Source organism: Penicillium vulpinum, assembly GCF_028829585.1.
Source record: "Penicillium vulpinum strain IBT 29486 chromosome Unknown utg000004l_segment0_segment0, whole genome shotgun sequence".
Taxonomy (NCBI): Eukaryota; Fungi; Ascomycota; class Eurotiomycetes; order Eurotiales; family Aspergillaceae; genus Penicillium; species Penicillium vulpinum.
Window position 1 is genome coordinate 4,143,624 of NW_026643244.1, and position 16,807 is coordinate 4,160,430.

At 48.0% G+C, this 16,807-nt stretch overlaps 6 protein-coding genes across 6 annotated transcripts; 3 read left to right on the top strand and 3 right to left on the bottom strand.

The window, feature by feature from the left end:
- Position 1: 1 nt before the first annotated feature.
- N7479_010076 (uncharacterized protein) lies at positions 2-1,539 on the top strand (the record flags this gene model as incomplete). Its single annotated transcript, XM_057257769.1, has 2 exons — positions 2-1,109; positions 1,163-1,539. 2 exons carry the CDS (start codon positions 2-4, stop codon positions 1,537-1,539), a joined length of 1,485 nt encoding a protein of 494 aa, XP_057105227.1.
- A 493-nt stretch (positions 1,540-2,032) lies between these two features.
- On the top strand, positions 2,033-3,311 carry N7479_010077 (uncharacterized protein; the record flags this gene model as incomplete). The annotated part of the gene is made up of 7 exons (XM_057257770.1): positions 2,033-2,126; positions 2,180-2,240; positions 2,296-2,352; positions 2,426-2,571; positions 2,625-2,895; positions 2,969-3,108; positions 3,178-3,311. 7 exons carry the CDS (start codon positions 2,033-2,035, stop codon positions 3,309-3,311), a joined length of 903 nt encoding a protein of 300 aa, XP_057105228.1.
- Positions 3,312-3,610: 299 nt separating this feature from the next.
- On the bottom strand, positions 3,611-5,640 carry N7479_010078 (Zn(II)2Cys6 transcription factor domain-containing protein; the record flags this gene model as incomplete). The annotated part of the gene is made up of 8 exons (XM_057257771.1): positions 3,611-3,741; positions 3,792-3,891; positions 3,940-4,046; positions 4,099-4,900; positions 4,952-5,250; positions 5,303-5,497; positions 5,549-5,577; positions 5,630-5,640. The coding sequence occupies 8 exons, from the start codon at positions 5,638-5,640 to the stop codon at positions 3,611-3,613; spliced, it is 1,674 nt and encodes a 557-aa protein (XP_057105229.1).
- Positions 5,641-7,391: 1,751 nt separating this feature from the next.
- N7479_010079 (putative MFS transporter Fmp42) lies at positions 7,392-9,592 on the top strand (the record flags this gene model as incomplete). The annotated part of the gene is made up of 3 exons (XM_057257772.1): positions 7,392-7,806; positions 7,867-8,029; positions 8,104-9,592. The coding sequence occupies 3 exons, from the start codon at positions 7,392-7,394 to the stop codon at positions 9,590-9,592; spliced, it is 2,067 nt and encodes a 688-aa protein (XP_057105230.1).
- A 715-nt stretch (positions 9,593-10,307) lies between these two features.
- On the bottom strand, positions 10,308-12,196 carry N7479_010080 (uncharacterized protein; the record flags this gene model as incomplete). The annotated part of the gene is made up of 2 exons (XM_057257773.1): positions 10,308-11,046; positions 11,115-12,196. 2 exons carry the CDS (start codon positions 12,194-12,196, stop codon positions 10,308-10,310), a joined length of 1,821 nt encoding a protein of 606 aa, XP_057105231.1.
- Positions 12,197-14,500: 2,304 nt separating this feature from the next.
- Positions 14,501-16,408, bottom strand: N7479_010081 (putative acetamidase; the record flags this gene model as incomplete). Its single annotated transcript, XM_057257774.1, has 4 exons — positions 14,501-15,324; positions 15,381-15,851; positions 15,913-16,316; positions 16,368-16,408. 4 exons carry the CDS (start codon positions 16,406-16,408, stop codon positions 14,501-14,503), a joined length of 1,740 nt encoding a protein of 579 aa, XP_057105232.1.
- Positions 16,409-16,807: the final 399 nt, after the last annotated feature.

Genomic DNA, 16,807 nt, shown 5'->3' on the forward strand with positions numbered 1-16,807 from the left:
CATGGATAAACCAGAAAGTTCCTTTGAACATGTGGACGATATTACCGGCCAAGATAGCATTTCATTGAATGCATCGGAGCAAACCAAATTGCGGCGCAAGATCGACATACGAGTGACCTGCGTCCTGGGAGTTCTATACATGCTTAGCCAAATTGACAAAAACAACCTTGGGAACGCCAACATAGCAGGAATGAGGACGGACCTGAAGCTGGATGGCTCACGTTATTCGATGGTAGTCTTGTTCATGTTTATCACATATGTCAGCTTCCAACCAGTGGCCGTGATTCTTCTTCGCAAGATGGGTGCGAGATCCTATTTCACCTCTATTGCTTTGCTTTGGGGTACAACGGAAATTTGTTTGGGATTCGTTCGGCAGTGGTACGACTTGATTCCCCTTCGTCTGCTGCTGGGATTATTTGAGGCTGGCGTGTTTCCTGGGTCTCTGTACATGATGACTTGCTGGTACCCTCGATATGAGCTCCAGCAGCGTGTGGCTCTTTTTTACTTCATCGGCACCCTTGCTTCCGCATTTACAGGGATTCTGGCCTACGGATTCTCCCAACTCGCAGGACGTGGAGCTGGACCATCTTGGTGGTCAGGAACTGAAGATCCCAGTGAAGGAGGAATCGCTGGTTGGCGTTGGATTTTCATCATGTTTGGTGTTATCACTTGTGGGGCCTCACTGATCTGTTCGCCTTTTGTGGTAGACTTCCCAGAAGTGGTGCTCGAGCGTGGCGTGCAAAAATGGTCGGTGCCCTTTCTGACACCCAGGGAGGCAGAATTTGTCGTCTCGCAAATTGAAACAGATCGCAGCGACATTTACGCAGAAGAATTCAATCTACGCCAATACCTACTTAGTGCAGCTGATTTGAAGGTCTGGGCCCACGCTGCAATTTTCTGTCTTACAACCACAACAAACTATGCTGTCGTGTATTTCCTTCCTATCATCTTCCGTGAGGGATTGGGTTTCTCACTGGTCGCATCCCAGTGCTTGACTGCTCCACCCTATATTCTAGCATGTCTGTGGATGGTGACTTTGGGCTGGATATCGGATAGGCTGCGCATCCGATCGTCCTTTGTGATTTTCAACGCCTTATGTTCAATCATTGGTAAGTTAACTGCTGCCTGCCATTATATAATCCGCCGACTAGAAGAATGATAGGATTATGTCTTCTCGGCTTCACATCTCACACAGCAAGTCGACTGGTGGGAGCTTTCCTTACAACTGCGTCGGGTTCCTCTAACCTACCATCCACCCTTGCATGGCAATCAAACAACGTTCGAGGTCAATGGAAGAAAGCGATGACATCTGCATTGAGCGTTGGTGCCGGTGGAATTGGAGGTATCATTGGTGGCACTGTCTTTCGTACCGGAGACGCCCCTGATTATCGGCCAGGTATCATTGCGACTATAATAGCAAATGGTCTTATTGTTGTTATCAGTTTACTTCTGGCCTTGAAGTATACTCGTGCAAACAAGAGGGTGGAGAGTGGAGGGAAGCCCATTGAAGGTCTACAGTCATTCCGATATACCCGTTGAGAGTGGTCAAAGTCAATGCTTTGAAAATTTTCCTTCTGTGAAATATTTCATATAATAACCAGATAGGTTCATTTATCCTTCATATAGATGAACTCAGCGCAGAATACAGGCCGACTGTGGTTGAATTTTATATCACATGGCTTTTGCCAATCCTCATGTCCCTGAAGATCCTAGACGCACTAGATAGCTGCACAATTGCACATAATATTCACTGCTCGATATATCGTCCCATGACATCATATGATAGGTTTATGTTGAACCCTCAGCTTAACCGTCGAGCCGAATCACGGCTCTTCGGCAATCGGCATTCCTAGTTCTAGTTACATGTTGACAGCGCTTTGAACTATACCTAGGTAGCAATTTGTTGCCATGTAAAAGTATTAAAATGTAGAATTGCTACCCCTCTCTATGAATATAAATACAAAACCAAACCCCAAGAACCTGGATCAGATACTACAGCGCACAGCAAGCCAGAATCAATTCAATACTCGCCATGTTATCCAAATATGAGAACTCGGGGCCAGTCGATTGCTCACTCCCTTTTGACTTGAACGGTATCAGGGGCAAGTCGGTCTTGATCACAGGGGGTGAGGTCCAAACATACAAAAATCAGATTTATACCTACGTGTACTAATCCTAGGTCTGAATAAAGCTCGCAGTGGTCTAGGATACGAGTATGCTAAAACCTTCGCAAACGCTGGGTAAGTGAGAAGGAATTCAGGAGTATGCTACAGCTTTTCTCATGGCATCTAAAAGTGCGATTGTTACCAATGCGGACATCAAGCCATCCAGTGACGAATTAACACTTCCAGGGTAAGTCATTTAGAATTAAATATTTATTCCATTGCATATAACAGCGCTGGCTCAACATGGCTAACCATTGAAGCGTTCGATTCATTAAATGTGACGTCCGAAGCTGGGACGAACAAAAAGAGGCTTTTGACGCCGCAATTGCCAGCTCTGCGAATGGATGTATTGACGTGATTATCGCGAACGCGGGCATATCAGGTGATGATCCATTACTTCGGGGCAGTATGAGAATCCATCCACATCGGGTATTACTACATACTAAGCAAAGTTAATAGTTGATGAGCTTGAAATTAAGAAACCAGATACAACTCTCGTTGAGATCAACCTGCTTGGAGCTATGTACACGGCCCGGCTAGCATTACACCACTTCAGCGTCGAATGGCCAGCAGACTCAGCCCAGCAAGACAAGTGCTTAATTCTGAAATCTAGTATCATGGGATATCTCGACTCTCGCCCATCCTACGGATCCACAAAGTTTGGCGTGAGGGCAATTATGCGGGCTTTGAGACATCTTGGCCGCTGTCGAGTCAATGTCGTGGCCCCATGGTAATACATCCCTTCCCTTATATGACGCAAGGTTTTAGACCGTGAGTATTGACTTTCAATTTCATCGAGATAGGTTCATCGCCACGCCCATCATGGATGAAAACGTGGTCAAGACGTTAGGTAGCCAGCTCGCTGCCCAGGGTTCCGAGTTTGCACACAGTGATGACTCCGTAAACTGCATTTCACGCATCGCCAGTGACAAGTCTATTCACGGTTAGTTCACCTTTTCGCGCATTCTAACTTTTTTTTTTCAAGTATATTGTGTCTAACTTTACGACGAAGGGCGCGGATTTGCCATTGTTCCCAGGAGTCTGGTCAAGGAGGGATATATGGACGTTGACGAGGATGACTTTGAGGAAGGAACATTGTGCTATAAGCTGCAACATATCACTTACGGCCTGTCCCACCGCAAATAGGTTGCTGCTAATTATAGGGACTACCATCTTTATCACTCGACGAAGTGTTGGGTTCTCTCAAAGTGTGTACCTAGAATGTTTATTTATTATTACCATTATAGAGAACTTATGGCCTGCTTAAATATTTGTCCAAGCAAAAACAAGTGCAAAAATTGAACAAGAATCGGTGTTATAAATGTGGAATAAGAATTCAATTAGTGGAGCTGCCCGAGTCTCACAGCACGATTAGCGCTCAAGAAGGGCAATTTTATTTGGTCTATATCATGATACTATATGCAAACAGCCTGGGTATGTATGTACTATATTGTCCTCCACGCTTGCACGACTTGGTTATGCACGTACCCCCACGGCCAGCCGTTCTCCCTTTCCGTTCGGCGAAGCAGATCAATCAGCAAATTCTGGACAACAGGGTCTTCAACCCAAGAGCCACCTATAGCCATATTAGTAAACTCACATCCATCGAATTGGAACAAAACCTACAAGCAAAAAGTGCGTGGCAAGCCGTGATACGCAGCGATGGATCATCATCAGCAGATGTGGCGATGCCGAACATAAAGTTGAGCGTTTCGGCGAGATCATTCTGTCTGGGTCAGCATAGAACGAGGCATCTCGGAGAAAAGAAACGGACCCTCAATTTGACAGGCTGCTCTAAATTTAACATGCTACGATCATAAAACTCGAGTTCGCGAATGAGCATGAGCGATTTCGTGAGACAGATATGCTGGATCGCAGTAGCTAGACACCAAAATTAGCACATCACCCCCAGGCGAGGGAATACGTCACGTACCATGCCACAAGCTCGTATACCAAGCAACAGGAAAAGGCTTTCCATTCCCCGGATCCGGCGGCGAAACATGTAACGGAACAAACGTGTCAGGTCGGCCGGCCTCCCACTCAAGAATGCGATGTCTCAGCGCAGTCTCCCCTGCACTCCCAAGTCTACCATCATGGCTTCGGCCCGAGATATTATAACAAAAGTCGATAGTCTCGGCCAATAGCCATATAGCGCGGTTGGTCCAGTCACCGTCGCTCAAGGCAGGCTTTGCAATCCACCACCGTCTTAGACGATCATCGAACGGCGCGAATGATAGCCGAAGACATTTTTGGTATGTAAGGGCGAATTGGATGTCTTGAATGACATAGGCCCAGAAGGAAGCCGATGCTAGTCCGCCTGCGATAGCGGAGTCCACGTGGGAGCTGACATAGACTGAACCGGCCAGGAGATGGTGTTGTTGGTCGTTTGGGGGACTATGGGCTGTTTGGTGGATTAGTCGGGGGTAATTATTCTGCGTTGAAGATGATGAATTGGTGGTCCACGCACAGGAGATTGATTCGAAAAATCGTAGAATGACTGTTGATGAAAGTAGGATGTCGATTCCGATTTCAAATTCGGGCTTGTCGAGGACCGGGAGCATAATTGAGATACAGCGCTCATGGTATCCGTGTGCGACATCGCCGGCGATGGAGTTTGTTGTTCGGGATAAATGACATGCTGAGACTGCTAGACATGCATACAGTAATAATGGAGATTGAGTCGCGCGCTCGATGACATCTATTGAGAAGTTTCGTTCAGGGTTGAATGCGTCGAGCTGAGCTGTCAGTCAAAAGAGTTGAGAATTTGACAAAAGTTCTTAACTTACCCACGGGGCAAGGTACTTTTGAAAATGCCGCAACAAAAATGCTTCGGTCACGTTGGATAGCCTCGATTGGGCAATAGGCGTGGTAGGTGCACGTGGCGAGTTCACTGAATTCGACCTGGAGCCCAATTGAGAGCCTGCGGCATAAGCAGGAATGACAAGGTTTGGAGTTGTCAAAGAAGAATCCATTGCAGATGAAGGCGTCGAACGTTCAGAAGAAGATCTTGAAATTGACGCCTGCCTTGTCACAGGTACAACATAGTATTCAGCTGCCGTCTGATCTGTTTCATCCTTGAAGTCGACTACAAGTAATTATTAGTAAAGCGATAAACATGAAGACAGTTTTACACATACAGTCGGAAGATGTCTCAACCCAGACTTGGTCATCCGGGAAAGCAAGATCACTCTCGCCATATCTCGGGGGCCCCTTTCCTCGCAAGGATGGGTTCTGGCCGTGTCGGAAAGAGACCTCTTCAGATTTGCCGGGGGCTGGCACACATTCGCGACCAGAGCGTTGACAGCGGATACATTTTGACCCGGATTTGTCACCTAGGTTTTTTGTTAGTCGCGAAGAAACAATTGCAGAATATGTCAACATACATTTCAGATGGCGCAGACGACATGTGAGGCTGAAAAGGTGTGTTAGTCGGGGTTGAAAATAACGAATCAAAAATAACTGACCATCCCCTCATTACGCAGTCAAAAGTCCAATGGCAAACAAGCAAGGCTTCCAGAAAGCGTATTTGGAATGCCAGGCCCGAGGGTTTTCAGATATGTAAATAGGGCAAGTCTCCCTATCAAACTCATCCATGTCGATGTCTATTGGAGACCAACGCCCATACAGAAGCGGAGATGGGTGGGGGGTGGTGTACAGAATAATTGGCAGATAACTAACGGATTGCGTACGTTTGATTTTTGATTTTTGATTTTTGATTTTTTTTGGGGTATATCCAGTGACTACTCCGTACTAGGTACGTGAATTTAGTTGGAGATTAGCTCGAGAAGATCAGAGCTTACACTGGCTAAAATATAAGATGGCGGGTTTTGAATTGGAAATTAACTCGGCGCAGAAGTCATGGGGATAACCCGAATGGGAAAACGTTCATCACCGACAGGCTCATCGCGCCAAGTTCAACAAAAATCTCCACGCCAGAGTCTGGGCAGACATCTATTGGTCCTGGTTGAGTGATCGGCTCCCCCACGTATTCGACTAAACCCATGCGTGTCCCCAATCAGAAGAACCTGATCGTTACCTAAGAAATATCCAGAAATATCTTCGGACATGTCATCTTCCGGTGTGAATCGGCTTCTCGGCATGAATGATAATGGTATGGAGTACGGAGTACTCCGTTAGACTTGAGCGATGTGTGTAGTCTTCAATTTTTGCAACGTAAATGTGGGTATATTTCAAGGAGAGGACTCTTTCAAATGAGGATGTAAGCCAATAACAGATTGAGAAACGGGATTGGTCTCCATCGAAACCCGGAGGGCCCGGGGGTTGGTATAAATTGGTAATCAGTTCCGATTCTCAAGACAACTTAAAAAGGACGGTAGGAATGGTCGACAAGCTTCAAGAACCAGTGTTAGCGTTGGAAGATATTCGACTTTTTGTTTTTTTTCAGGTTTCATTTGCCGATTGGTTTCACCGGACTTGGGTCCAGGAACCCGCGGAAATTGTAATTCCCCAAGCCACATGGTGGCGACCTTAACCCTATTTCTCGTTATTATTTGCCCACACGTTGGTCCAACATTACCAAGATACATACTCCGTACAGAGTATTAAGATTAACTTGACGAATCCTGGCTTTGTGGGTCTTTGCCGATGAAAATGAGATTTGGCTTTTAATTCCAAACCCGTGGGAGAAGTACTCCGGACCCGTCGAACCCTGTCGATCTTGGAGGAAGTTCCCCGAGAATGATGCCGAAGATGCCATCTGAGAGCAATTCCAATGCTATAACGTTAAATTCGGCATGTCAAAATAGAAATCAAATGGCGATTTGCTTTTTGCAACTGGATATGTGGGGGGACTTGTGTTATGAGCTGCCTGTTTCGGTCAAATGCCCGGAGAACGAAAACGAAAAGCCACTTAAATTATTAATCGTTTCATCGGCAAAGTAGTTTCAATCCATGGTTGAAGTTAACAAGGAGAAGAAGTGAATTGTGGGAGGGATGAAGAAAGAGAGAGAGGGAAAGAGAGACAGTAACAGACGTGAGAAGGTTATGATAGTGATGCCTGAAATTGAGGCCGTTGATGTTATTGATGCCTTATGTGTCAGGCACCCATGCATATCGAGAATCAAGCTACGCCAACTTCCAACTTTTCTTTCAACTTAGGAGCTCCTTGCTGGCCTAGCTCCTGGAGAGCTTTGAATTATACAGCTACTTTGTTTACTATTGTGATACTCACATGCAGTGCCTAATCTCCAAGCCGTAAATACCATAATGTCCCTGAACCGCATCTCCTTCCTTGAAGGATGGGAGCGCAACCCCGCAGCCTTTCTCAACCCCGAAGCGGAGGATTCGGATCCGGACTCCTACCAGGATTTGCCCGAGGGATCCATATCGTCTTCATTTCCCTCCACATATAGCAGGCTGAATTTCAACCCATATGCGGGGCCAGGCTGGAATGAGAGCCTAGAGGATCCACATGACGATCGATCCTCGTTTTTTGGGTCCTCGTTTCTTGGGCTCTCTCCAGCGAATACCCATGAAGGACATGCGGGTTTGGGTTCAAGTCCAGCGCAGGGGTTGGGATCTGCCGAGCGGACTGTGCACGAGGAGTCAGGGACCGTTGCTCGGACGCCCCCTTGGACGGAAACGACTGGTGCTTATGAAGTAAGCGCTGCTAGGAGAATTGGTAGGTTAATGGAAATCCTATCCATCTTTTGATACACAGGGATATGCTAACTTGTAAAAGCCCAGGTTTGCACCGCTGTTGTATACTGCTTTCTGGCTGCCGGGGTTGTTTTCGGCTTTGCAGCTCTCAAGCCCATCCTTATTCGAGAGAAAGTATATCGCAACCTCTGCTCCCAGGCGGAGCTTGAGGAAGATGTCGATGTCTGCTATGGGCAGGAGATTCGGTATGTTTTCAACCCTGATTCAAGATTCCCAATGTACTCCCTGGTTCAAGGATCTCTCATACTTACACTAACAGGTTAAATCTGATGTTCACCATCGCCGCTGTAGTAACAAATGTCTCAGCCCTACCTGTAGGAACAATCCTAGATGCATACGGACCACGAGTCAGTGGAATCATAGGCAGTATCTCTCTTGCCATAGGAGCAGTACTCTTCGGCACAGCCAACCGGCTTCCATTTGATGGATATATCCCAGGTTACTTATTCCTCGCACTTGGCGGACCATTCGTATTCATCACATCCTTCCATCTATCAAACACGTTCCCAAAGCGATCAGGCCTGATCCTATCAATGCTGACAGGTGCATTCGATGCCTCGAGTGCTCTATTCCTGCTTTTCAGGCTGTTAAGCGAACATACCGAGGGCCTCGTATCAATCAACAATTTCTTCGCAGTGTACCTCATCGTACCGGTATTCATCGTCATAGCACAGATCTTTATAATGCCAGCAACGTCCTACAAAACCGCTGGCGAGCTTGTTCTACAAGCCGAAGCGCAGGTTGAAGACGAGATACACGACCGCATAGACGACACTGTCAACGACCGCAGCGAGGGGTCACGTCAGCGCATGTACAGACGACTCCGTCGCCAAAGCATTGTCAGCCAGATCCAAGATCTACTAGACGATGGCACAGCATCCGTATTATCCGGCGGCGCCATCAATGAGTCCGTCTTCCACACCAACATCGACACCGAGCTCGATCCAAATACCACCAAAGGAACAACCCATGGCACTACAACACCTCATTCTCACACGCAACAACAACAGACAGCCACCCCGATCCCGACACCAGGCGGGATCTGGGGCGTTCTCCACGGGCACAGCGCACTTTCTCAACTGCGCACACCATGGTTCGTCCTAATTACAGGGTTCACTGTTTTAATGATGCTACGGATAAACTACTTCGTAGCAACGATTCGATCGCAATATACCTACCTGCTTTCTGCAGAGACAGCCGCACAAATTAACACAACATTCGATATCCTCCTACCAATCGGCGGACTCGTTTCCATCCCGTTTATCGGAACATTCCTAGATACATTCCAAACGCGCACTGTTCTATTAATCCTCATCGTGTCGGCGACTATCATCGGCGTGCTCGGCTGTATACCACATCCGACTGCGGCGTATGGAAATGTTATTCTCTTTGTGCTGTACAGACCGTTTTATTATACCGCTGTATCGGACTACTCGGCAAAGGTTTTTGGATTCGCGACGTTTGGGAAGGTCTATGGGCTTATTATCTGTCTTGCTGGTGTTGGAAATTTCACGCAGGCAGGACTTGATGCGCTTACATTGAAGGTTTGGCGGGGAAATCCTGTGCCTGTTAATATTGGGCTCACGGTGTTGGTTGCTGGTGTCGGGGGTGGACTTGTTGGGTTTGTTGCTTATCAGACGGGTATCTTAGAGGGTAGGAGGAAGACTGATGGTGATCAGCGTCAAGATGTTAGGGAGAGAGAGCCGTTGTTGAGGAATGAAGAACCTGGGAGAGGGTATGGGAGTTGAGATCACGGGTTTTATATGACGCAGGGAGTATGTTTAGCTAGTAGTTTTGTTTGCATTGAGTATTTAAGGATGAACATAAATGTGAATACGATTGGGTATGAGCACGGTATATCGTATGTGCATCCAGTGTGCGGACAGGAGAAATGAGAATATTGGAATGTATCATGTCTCTGATTGTTCCCAAACAGCGATGTATACTATATACGGATGTATCCCAAACATCCAACGGCGACAACAGGGTGTGAGGAAGCCACAGTCTATGTCGGGGAATATTATAATCTAAATCTAGATCCCCAAGCAGATCCATATTATATCATGTGCAATCCATAAAAGGAAAAAGAGCAATGCCCCGGACCCGGGGTCCGATGACAGTGTTCGGGTTTCACAGCACGCAAGGTTTATATCCGGTGTGGTCAAAAGCACCCTCGGGTATATCTACGTATGCCCAATGTCCAAGTTGAAACATGTCGCTGGTGATTGTGATGGTATGTATCCCGGGGAAAGAAAGCCCAATATTTTCCATATATCCATGTCAAAAGACAACCGGGGATAAACAAAAATAGTGAAAATGACACGGGAGCGACGGTATTAAGGACGGAGAGGGGAACTTAAGGAACCTGGACTGCGTCATTGCAGCTGATTGCAGATCCGGAGAGGAAGCGGGTGATTCGCGCTTCTCGAGGTTCGGAGGATTTCCCAATGATCAAATTGGGGCTCACTCAATGACATAGCTATACCTGCTAGTGTTCTCCTGCCAGAGAGTCTCTCCAGCAAGATCGCAGGCAGCGTCGTACCATAACATCGAGCCAAGGACGGATTTGATGCTAGGCCATGAATTCAAACCAGTTTTACGGGCTATATCTCCCAAAGCGGAGGCAAACCAGGCGCGCTCGGGGGCATCGTTCGCTGCGATACCTCCAAGGGTCAAGACCCATATAAGAAGGAAACGCATGGATGGCAACGACCACAAGTCTGAAGAGGAGGGTTCGAGGAGAAGCGATCGGATAAGGCGTGCTAGAGTATTGAGTGGGGTATTCTGTGCGGGGATTGGGAAGATGACGCCGACACCGAAGACCAGTGCCGCTAGACGGCAGACTTCATAGGTGGCGGCATGTGTGGGGTAGGAGAAGAAGTTGTGGAGCTGGAGTTCTGAGGCTGGAGAGAGGCAAAGGAGAGTATGTTGGGTTAAGTTGCGCTGATCGGCGAGCAAGGAGATATCATGTGTGGAATTCGGGCTCGCTTTGATGATCCCGATATAAGTGTGCACCGCTTGGAAAGCTTCCGCCATTTGAGGAGTGGCGCCAAATTCCTGCAAATGGCCGAATCCCTGCTCTATGTCTGATGGACTGAAGCCGAGCAGTTCCTGGGTAGACAAGCCTAATCGGCAATCGGCGAGGGGCCAGAAATCAAAGCATGGGTGGATGCTAAGGACGCTACAGCTCATGATATCCGAGCTATAGGTGGTTAGTACGGGCAGCCAATAAACAAAAAATAAGCGAAATCAAAAAGAACCGAAACATACAAGGAAATTGTCGCGGCCAGACCCTCTGTGGGGATATTTGCTAAGCCGCCTCGAAGTTTAATCAACTGTAACAATCCTTTGATATGGATCATATTCGGTGGTAGACAACCGTAGACATCGATCCATTGTAGGCGCGGGAAAGGGGGATCAAACGGTGTTCTCCGGTGCTGTTGTACTGATCCCTCCTCTGCCTGATGATGAGCCATGCAAATAACGCTAAGGAGAACAGCATCGCTGACCGCACGATTGGGGTCGCGAACAGCCTGGTTGATTAGCTTAATCGATTCCATTTCACATAACTGTAGCGCGCGACGCTCTCTCTGACCGAATACCGTACCCTGTACCCAGTTGTTCTGCCATTGTACCCGGAGGTGACACAGCGAACCAAACATGAACGCTGTAAACAAAGCTGGGTCTGCCATAGACAGATCGAACCACTTATTAGCCGCAGCTTTGACATTCCGCGGTCGCGGGGCAAGTCCCGGCCACACAACACTTGTGAGATAGCGCTCTGACAGATTGATCATCGCTTGCTCGAAATTCCGCGGGGCGGGGTATGTAGCAAACGGGTCGAAGATTCCAGAGAGGTTGCGTTCAAGCCGCTCAGGAGAATTACGCTTATTGAACCGGGCGATAGCATGCGCCTCCGAAGAAAACGCGGTCACGGTACTCGCATCGTCGCTGCTACTGCTATCACTGCTGTCGCTGGCCTGCGACGGGGGAAATGGCGAGCCTCGATACGCAGCCTGGTTGGAGCGGGAATCGTGCGCGAAAGCGAAGGTTTGACTAGAGATATTCTCACGATGGGAGCTTAATGGGCGCGAGACGATGGTATAAGAGGAGGGACCGGGCCCAGCGCGGTCAATGACAGGTATTGGGGGAACGGCGTTGCGGGCAGCTCGACCGCGCGTATTGGAGGATTCGCCTGTGGATCGGTCCTTGGTTTGATCTGAAATCCAGCGCCCGACATGCGCACGCACTAAACGCTGGGCTTTCAGTCGTTCGCTCTCGGTGGAGGGTCTGGCATTGACAAAATGAATGCTATCCTTCTTCTTAGAGGGTTGTTTCTTTCGTGACGCCATTTCCTATCATATCACCGGCGCGGTAAGCGGTGAAAGATGTATATGATAGATGGATCCTGCATGATCTTCAGGAAAGAGAGGTTGAAGTGCGGCAGAATAAAGTTTTCAACAATTTATTAAGAGTATTGATATTGACAGAAAAGCCGATCATCCCATTTTCGTAATTTTTTTCCTGTGACAGCTCTGAAGGTGTTGGAGGGGAAGAAAAGGGTAAAGAGGGAATAACAAGCTCAAGAGGCCCCGTGACCGCAGATCAATTCGCGAGGTTGCTAGTATTGTACATATCATACTCTCTCTCCTTTTCTTTTCTTTTTTTCCCCTTTTTTTCCTTTTGTACATATTTATTTTATTCGAATATTCCATGTATTAAATATTACTCCATACCTACATTTTTGATTGGATCCTTAGCTCTGCATTAGGCTGTCAATAGTCCTTTTCTTAGAGCAGGGACAAAGTACGGAGTACTCCCGAGATCCCTACTGCGTATATACAATGTAGTATTCTACACCCAGAATCTTCAAACCTTCGCTATGGCCTCCTAAAGATGTTGGAAAAGAACTCCGAATGGGCCGTTGAATGCGAAGATCATCCTGGCATAATATCAAAGTACCAGGGGATTTTCTTTTAACATTCTGGTACGGGCTAGACCAAGTAATATCCCCTCATTCCCCGGGAATCCCAGTATCGTGGACATATATGGTTCTAGAGTGAACAGAATGTTCACTATATTGCACCTGTCTTGTATTACGACCATAATATACTAATGCTTACCACAGTACAGTCCCCGTCGGAATTCCATTCCCCTAGACGTGAAACTGCTACTGTTAAACCTTAGGTAAAAGGGGCGATGAACGGTTATACTACTACGGGGTAAGGAGTACAGTATTAGTATATACCTCGAGCTTGAACAAAAAAATTCGATTCAACCGGATTTAACCTATTCTGATATTCTGACAGGGCCTATGAAAAAGCAAAATAAGAAAAAAAAAGTGGTTCTGATGGGTGGAACCCCGTCGATCAAGAGGCTAATTATGTGGCAGACTCGAGGGAGAATGATGGAGAGGGGGGCCTTGAGTCTACATCGAGTCTAGATACTTGGAAATAGTTATCTATTGTGTTTGATATGCTTTCGCCTCGTGTAATTCGCCCGCTTCAATCCTCCGGGTCCGCTTTCCTGTCAGCACGTTTGGGGGTTTTCCCCCTTACGGAGGTGATTGTTTCTCTCCATGCGGCAAGTTGACCGAAATATGAGACAAAATGTGCTTCTGACCTAGGTCCAGTTAGCCACCTACAATTATCTACATAGACAGTAAGTTTTCCCCGGTCAAAACTTCCAGCCAACAATTGCGGAGTATACTACCTCCCGGCAATGCATGATTCAGCTATGTTTCCCCTCAACCTCTCGACCCCCAAAACAAAGACAAGGACCTTGGGATCTGCCAGCCCCCAGCTAACATCAGTACTTGGCCCGATTAAGCCCGAAGTTCGGAGATACGCAGTCTCATCTTTAGCCCTACGCCTCCGATGATCAGCGGGGGAAATAGAAGAGAAAAAAAACGACGAATATCTGCAAGCAGATGGCTTGAAGAAAGGCTAATGGGCGAGCCTAGGCAATAATGCAGAGCTACGGAGTAATTAGCGCTGGCATTTAACGCTTGACGTGATGGGTACATATGATACAGGGGGTTTTGTTAGGGTGACTACTTTCTGACTGCAGCAGCTGGGGTCTGCATTGATTAGGACTAAGTGGCAGGTGACATTGACCCCGTCGATCCTGAGTTTATCTCCAAGGATGGAAGGGATGATTATAATACATTAATATTTGTCCAGTCAACAGGGAATTATCTAGGTGTTCGAAATGAGAAATGGATGAGAAATGAGGTCGATGTGTGGAGGATATAGACGATTGGTGTTCGAAATGCCAACGTTAAGTCGAGTCTAGACAACACGAGACAAAAGGATTCTCCCGTGCAGATCGGCAATCCCTACAGAACACGGTCCGGTTCTCTCACCAATTATCCCCCACATCAGCACACCTAGCACCGTTACACTACATGAATCTCCGTGACTAGAGTAGATAAGCTGCAGGAAAGAGGGAATTAAATATTTGGGGACTCAAACGATTTCATTGTTTCGGCCACCGGCGCAGGTAAGAATTCAATCATCCTATGACAGCACGGCAACTATCCCAGATATGATCTAGCGACATAACCGTATGCGTGTACAAACGGATAAACAAGGAATAATATTATACTAGTCTGGAAGGTCTCCCCGTCCAATCAACGTACTGCGGGCTAGCCCAACCTAATCAATTTCCAGCAAGGTGTAGCGACAGCTCTTGCCAGTCTGCGGGTCATGGTACTGCTCCAGTGCCTTCTCCACGGCGGCCATATAACCGAGAACGTGTTCCTCCTGCCAGCGACGACCAACGATCTGTACAGCAGTAGGGAGACCAGCCATCTTAACCGAGTCGTAGTGTTTCCACGCACCGCGAGCAATACCGTGGTCACAGCCCAGACGCTTGAGGGCGGTTTTGTAGGGTGTGGTAAGGGCGTCGCGGATAGGATCTACGTGATCGACGGGGATCACACCGGCGGAGTAGTCGAGCAAGTTCCACAGGAAGGTGTAGCCGCACGAGGAAACGGCATCGTGCATGGCCTTATGTGGGAGAGCTGGGGTAGCGTTGACGGGGCACAGAATGAAATCGAATTGCTGGGGCTCGGCGTCCCACCACTTGTGCCAGACGGCGCGGAAGGTTTCGCGCTGGGCAGTCAGGGTCCACAATTGGGCGGAGGATTTGGGGCCGAAGTCGCGGATGAGAGTGGCGGAGACCTTGTCGCGGCGGATATAGCGCACGTAAAAGTAGTAGAGATAGCGGAGCGGGCGGGAGAGGTGAGCGATGCGGGAAAGTTGGATGGCACCTGGGTCGGAGGGTTCAAAGCTCTTGAGGTTGGCGTTGAAGTGGTGGCAGCCATCTGAGTTGAGGAGTTGCGAGGCGAGGTTCAGACCTGTGAAGGGGTCTGCGTTGGGTGGGGTGGTGATTTCTGAGACGGTGTGGCCGGCTTCGGTGAGGGCAGCTACTGTTGTTGTGATGGCACGTTCAATGGCCGGGGTTGGGGGGACGACACCTAGAAATTTGTAAGTTGCTGGCTTTCATTGTCGAGGTAAAGTGATTAATACATACCATCGGAAGTCATCAGACCAATGCGAAGGGGCTTATCTTGAGCATCGGACTCGACCTCACTGCGCCAGGCAATGGGGTGCACAGTGTGCTCATATTTCCAGGGCTCCATGCGGATAACTGCACGAGTGAAATAGGTCAAATCATTCAAGGTGCGAGCCATGGGGCTAAACACACTAGGAACACCCTCCTGGCCGGGCATACTGGTGTTCACGCCGCCCTTGGGCCAGCGACCAGTGCTGCAGCGGAGTGAATAGATACCACTCCAGGCGGCGGGCACGCGCACTGAGCCAGCAACATCGGATCCAATACCAATACGGCCACCCTGCGCTAGCAACGCACCCTCTCCGCCGGTTGAGCCACCGGGCGAGTATGCTGGGACATGTGGGTTGCGACATTGACCCCAGAGCCCATTATCTGACTCAAAAGAGAGCAGGGTGATTGGCAAAGCAGTCTTAGCATATGGAACAGCCCCTATAGAAGTCAGTATACAATCCAGCTATCAAAGAACGTGTCTTGAGAATCATGATCTTACCAGCATCTTTCAAGAGCTGCACCATAGGCCCATCTTCTAAGATAGGCTTTCCAGCCAGTGCAGCATACCCAACACTTGCATCGAATCCCTTGACGTGAATAGAATCTTTCAAAGAAATCGGAATACCAGCTAATGGTCCCTTCAAGTTAATTTCTGACTCCAGCCACGACTCAGCCTCGGGTAGCATCAGCTCAGTAATGCAGTTGGTCCGCTCCTGTGCCCGTTTGGCTACCTTTCCATAGGTGCGGAGGATATCAAGTGGGGATACAGCCGAGTCTTGGACATCTTGAACAAGCTCCTCTATAGGTTGGTCGATGATCTTACGGTCCCTGGCGGTAATGTGGAGGTGATAGTGGGCGGGAAGACCTGTGAAGCGGAGTTCTCGTTCGCTTTGTTTTTGGTTTCTACAGATATTAGCCCAGCGTCATATGGATGTAAGATAAAGACAAGCTTACCGTATGCGCCGGTAGGCGAAGTAGTCAAATGGGGGAAGCATGATGGCGGTGTGTTACAGAACAGAAAGGGGAAAGTCGGGTTCTTATAAGATGCGGGGAATTGGAGAAGTGGAGAACGCGATATCGGGTAGCACCGAGGTTAGCCGTGGTTGTAGTCATGAACACTTGATGTCTCTTGCTTTTCTTTTTGTACAAGTTATATTATACGTATTTGGGCTAATGTCTGTTTTGGCTTGATTTCAAAATAAATATGCCAAAACGTTGAACAGAATCACTAAACGCTAGCTACTAAACGCTGGCGGCAATTTCACTTGAAGATAAGAAGTCACAGCTAAGACACACTATGCCTATTACAGCAGGTATATGCGCTCGTAGATTGGTTGGATTATGTTGTATATCATAGTGAAAGATAAACGAGATAAGTGAGATAAAGATAGATG